Source organism: Vigna radiata, unplaced genomic scaffold, assembly GCF_000741045.1.
Source record: "Vigna radiata var. radiata cultivar VC1973A unplaced genomic scaffold, Vradiata_ver6 scaffold_7, whole genome shotgun sequence".
Lineage (NCBI taxonomy): Eukaryota > Viridiplantae > Streptophyta > Magnoliopsida > Fabales > Fabaceae > Vigna > Vigna radiata.
This window is the reverse complement of record NW_014543262.1, coordinates 360,958-364,365: the sequence shown is the minus strand read 5'-3', so window position 1 is coordinate 364,365 and position 3,408 is coordinate 360,958. Positions and strand designations below refer to the sequence as shown.

Genomic DNA, 3,408 nt, shown 5'->3' with positions numbered 1-3,408 from the left:
TTAGCCCACACTCTTATTATTATAAATACATTACCCTATGTGTATACACAGACACATAAGGGAGATTTCCCCTCATCTCTTTTACTATTTCATACACTTTGTCCTCATCGCTCATCACCATCTGAATGTCAAAGAATCTTTCCCCCTGTTGAGCCAACTAAGAGGTTCCTCTCCGTCGAATGTTGGCAATTCCACCCTTTTCCGCCAAGGCTTTTGTTCCACCCCTATGTTTCCAGTCCCTCCATTCTCATTCTCCCCCGCGACTAGGTGTCTGTTGTCGTTCACAGAACTGTCATCAAAACTCCCCTCCAGTGGATTGACACGCGTTCCCAAGAACCTCATATAATTTGTTGCAGGTCTCGTCGTACAGCCGCCGATTCAGCCTTCATTCCCTCCATCGTGATCTCAATGGCCTCCAATCTCGCCTCGGTATCGGTCTCCATCCTCGCGTCGCTTCTCGATAAATTTAGATCCGGCAAGTCGGACCAAATTGATAGGTTTCTGATAAAGAAACCTTATCTCTCACCCAAACAATCTCTCGTAAGCAAATCAGAAGGTATGTATGATCCTCTGGTTTTATTGAACTCCAAGAAAGAATACAAGAATAGAAGGTACAAAGGAAGCTTAAACTTCCCCAACAAGGATAACCAATCTTGTTTAGAACTATTAACAGTCAAAAAGTCCATTCTTCTATTACACACATCTATTTATACAAAATTAAGTTTCCCCCCTTCCTAACTGTCTGACAGTTAGGCCAACTAATAACGACTAACGCTTCACTTGCTCTTTTTTCTCCTAACATACATTCTCATCATCCTATCAGATTGCCATCACGATGACAAAGAAACTGAACAAAACAATTCTGCAAATAGACCATTTGATTCCAAAAGGGACAATTGTGGAAAGAAAACGTGATGAGGAGATTTTGAGCTCTCAGGAGAGGAGGGTTATGGATTGACACTTCGCTCACTTGGAGTATGATTGTGCTGCTTCACTTAATGATGTTTCTTTTTCCTACTAGAATCAAGATGACGTGAATGGGGATTTTGGGAGAGCTCATTTTGTGAATAAAGGGGGTTACAGTTCCGTTGTTGAGTATCTGGGGGAAGGAATTACAATCCACTCGAACCACGTTGTAACAAATATTTCATATGGTAGCAAGGAAACATGTTGTAAAACAATATTTCTCGGTTTGTTGAGGAGGGAGGAGGAAAGTGGTATGGCTGTTGCCAAAAGCGACAACAACAGTGAACCTCGTACTTCATACAATTGTTACATAGTAGCAGCCTTGATTGAGACATATTAGACACAAGTCAAGTCTTTAATCTAAAAGACCGGTATGTTCTCGGCGAGCAATTGGGTTAGGGACAGTTTGGTGTCATAAGGGCATGTTCGGACAAGTTAACAAGAGAGGTTTTGGCCTGCAAATCAATTGCTAAAGATAGGTTGGTTACTTCGGATGATTTGAGGAGTGTAAAACTTGAGATGGAGATGACTAGGCCATCCAGTCATCCCNATGTTGTGGATCTCAAAGTAGTTTATGAAGAGGAAGGCTTTGTTCACTTGGTGAAGGAACGTTGTACANGAGAAGCATGAATGGTTTTCAGAATCTGAAGCCAGGGTTATCTTCAGGCACCTTATGCATGTGGTTTGGTATTGTCATGAAAATAGGGTTGTTCGTAGAGATTTGAAGCCTGAGAACATTCTCTTAGCAACAAGATCCTCCTCATCTCCTATTAAATTGGCAGATTTCGAACTAGCAACCTACATTAAGGAGCNTGGTCAGAGTTATAAAATCAAAGTTTCTACAGCAAATGGCCCTGAGTACTTTGAAGCAACAGCTGAGGAGAGAAACTACTTTATGTTCAGTAATGTTAGGAATGCAATTGGGGCTCCTACCCTTATTACATTAGAAGTTGGTAAAGTAGCCATAGATGGTCAAAGCTGGAGCTCTTCGGATCATATCAAACATGCATTGAAGGTTCTCCNAAAAATTTTTGGGCAGGATTCAGGTCCAGATCCTGTTACCTATGTGGTGACTGATTGGGATACTGTTTGGGGGGCGATGATGAGTGGATTACCTGAGCCTGTTAGCAAAATGGACATATTGAGCACTGGAAATGAATATATTACTGAGGTGAATGGATTAGAAATCAGAGACAAACTTTACCTCTTTGAGTTGGGAGGTTTGGATCTAAATTTAGGAGCTACCTGTTTTGCATCCCTGGAAAAAATGAAAGTAGATTGGTGGCAGCTGAGCATTAAGAATGAGCAGGAAGAATGGAAAACAGTGGAGGAGGATTTGCCACCACCCAAGCCTCCAGACCGGTAATTGGAGGGCGCCACCTGGGAAGAGGAGTGTTACATCAAATAACAGTTCCTTAATTCAACCTTGAGGGCAAGGTTGATGTTGGGGAGGAGGGTAATGTTAGACCATTAAAGGTTTAAGTAAGTAAGAATAAAAAGAGAGTAAGTTAGTAAGTTAGTAAGTTAGACACGTGTGAGACACGTGTAAGGAGAGGGTAGAATGTTATAGTTTGTTAGGAGAGAGAGGGTATAAATAACAAACCGAACAGGGGGAGAGGGGTATCAGATAGTTGGTGCCTTTTGGGTAGAGATTGGATCGTTGTTCCAGTGGAGGAAGGGAGGCTTCCTTAGGTGGGATACTTACATGTATTTTCTTCTTTCGATACATTACAGTGTTAATAAAATACATACATATACTGCCATATTCTGTTGTGTTGAGAGTTGGGTGAGAAGAGAGTGATCTGTTTTGGTTCCTTGAGTAAAGGAACCTAACATTACGCTAGTTTTAATATACTAATCTTCATCTGAACTACTATTTTCAGAAGTCCTTCCAAAGTCATCTGATACGTTTTTATCTTGCAGATATGCAAAGTTATGAGTGAAAGGTAACTGTGCAACATAAAAGCAACTTGTTATAACTTCAAATGATACTTACAGGCNTTTTGTCCCAATCCTTTAGCCTTGAACTTGTCATCGTATGATTATCTCGTAATGGAGCCCAAGCAGGCTGTTGGTCGTCTACCTTGCCTNTGCCTTCATTAACACCAAAAAAANGAATGAGCAGTCAAAAATCACCTTTGTTGAGGCACCAGTTGAAGGCAATGAGGTTTCCCTAACTCTGAAAAGAAGGCTTGTTTAGCTCGTTTTCGTATCTCTGCCAGCATACACATTGGATGATTAGAATTATACACTCATCACNAAGATTGAACATGTTAAGATCCAGGAAAATAGAACATGNAGGAATAAAGTACTGTAGNTCTATAATAAGAATAAAAAGGAAATACAGCATCAAACAACTAACCTTTTGCATCCTTATTCCTAGAGGGGTTCAACACTTTTGAGCAGTTTGTGCCTTATTGACCTGCAACAGATGTGAACAAA

The 3,408-nt window shown here is 40.8% G+C and overlaps 1 protein-coding gene across 12 annotated transcripts in view; it reads right to left on the bottom strand.

The window, feature by feature from the left end:
* LOC106753884 overlaps window positions 1–3,392 on the bottom strand; it is a 25,324-nt gene extending 21,932 nt beyond the window's left edge. For 8 of the 12 annotated variants that reach the window (XR_002666838.1, XR_002666837.1, XR_002666842.1 and 5 more), the window contains exons 1-2: window positions 3,329–3,392; window positions 2,963–3,181 (exon numbers count right to left, since the gene is read on the bottom strand). Coding sequence is in view for 3 of the 12 variants with exons in the window: in XM_022777718.1 (XP_022633439.1) it covers window positions 2,025–2,087; window positions 2,212–2,346; window positions 2,963–3,060; window positions 3,145–3,181; window positions 3,329–3,337 (342 nt within the window). In the remaining 9 variants the exon portion in view is untranslated. Of the gene's footprint in view, window positions 1–108; window positions 2,088–2,170; window positions 2,347–2,962; window positions 3,182–3,328 lie in introns of those variants that run through there. The other 4 variants (XM_022777719.1, XM_022777718.1, XM_022777720.1 and 1 more) reach the window with 4 other exon arrangements.
* Between the last annotated feature and the right edge of the window lie 16 nt (window positions 3,393–3,408).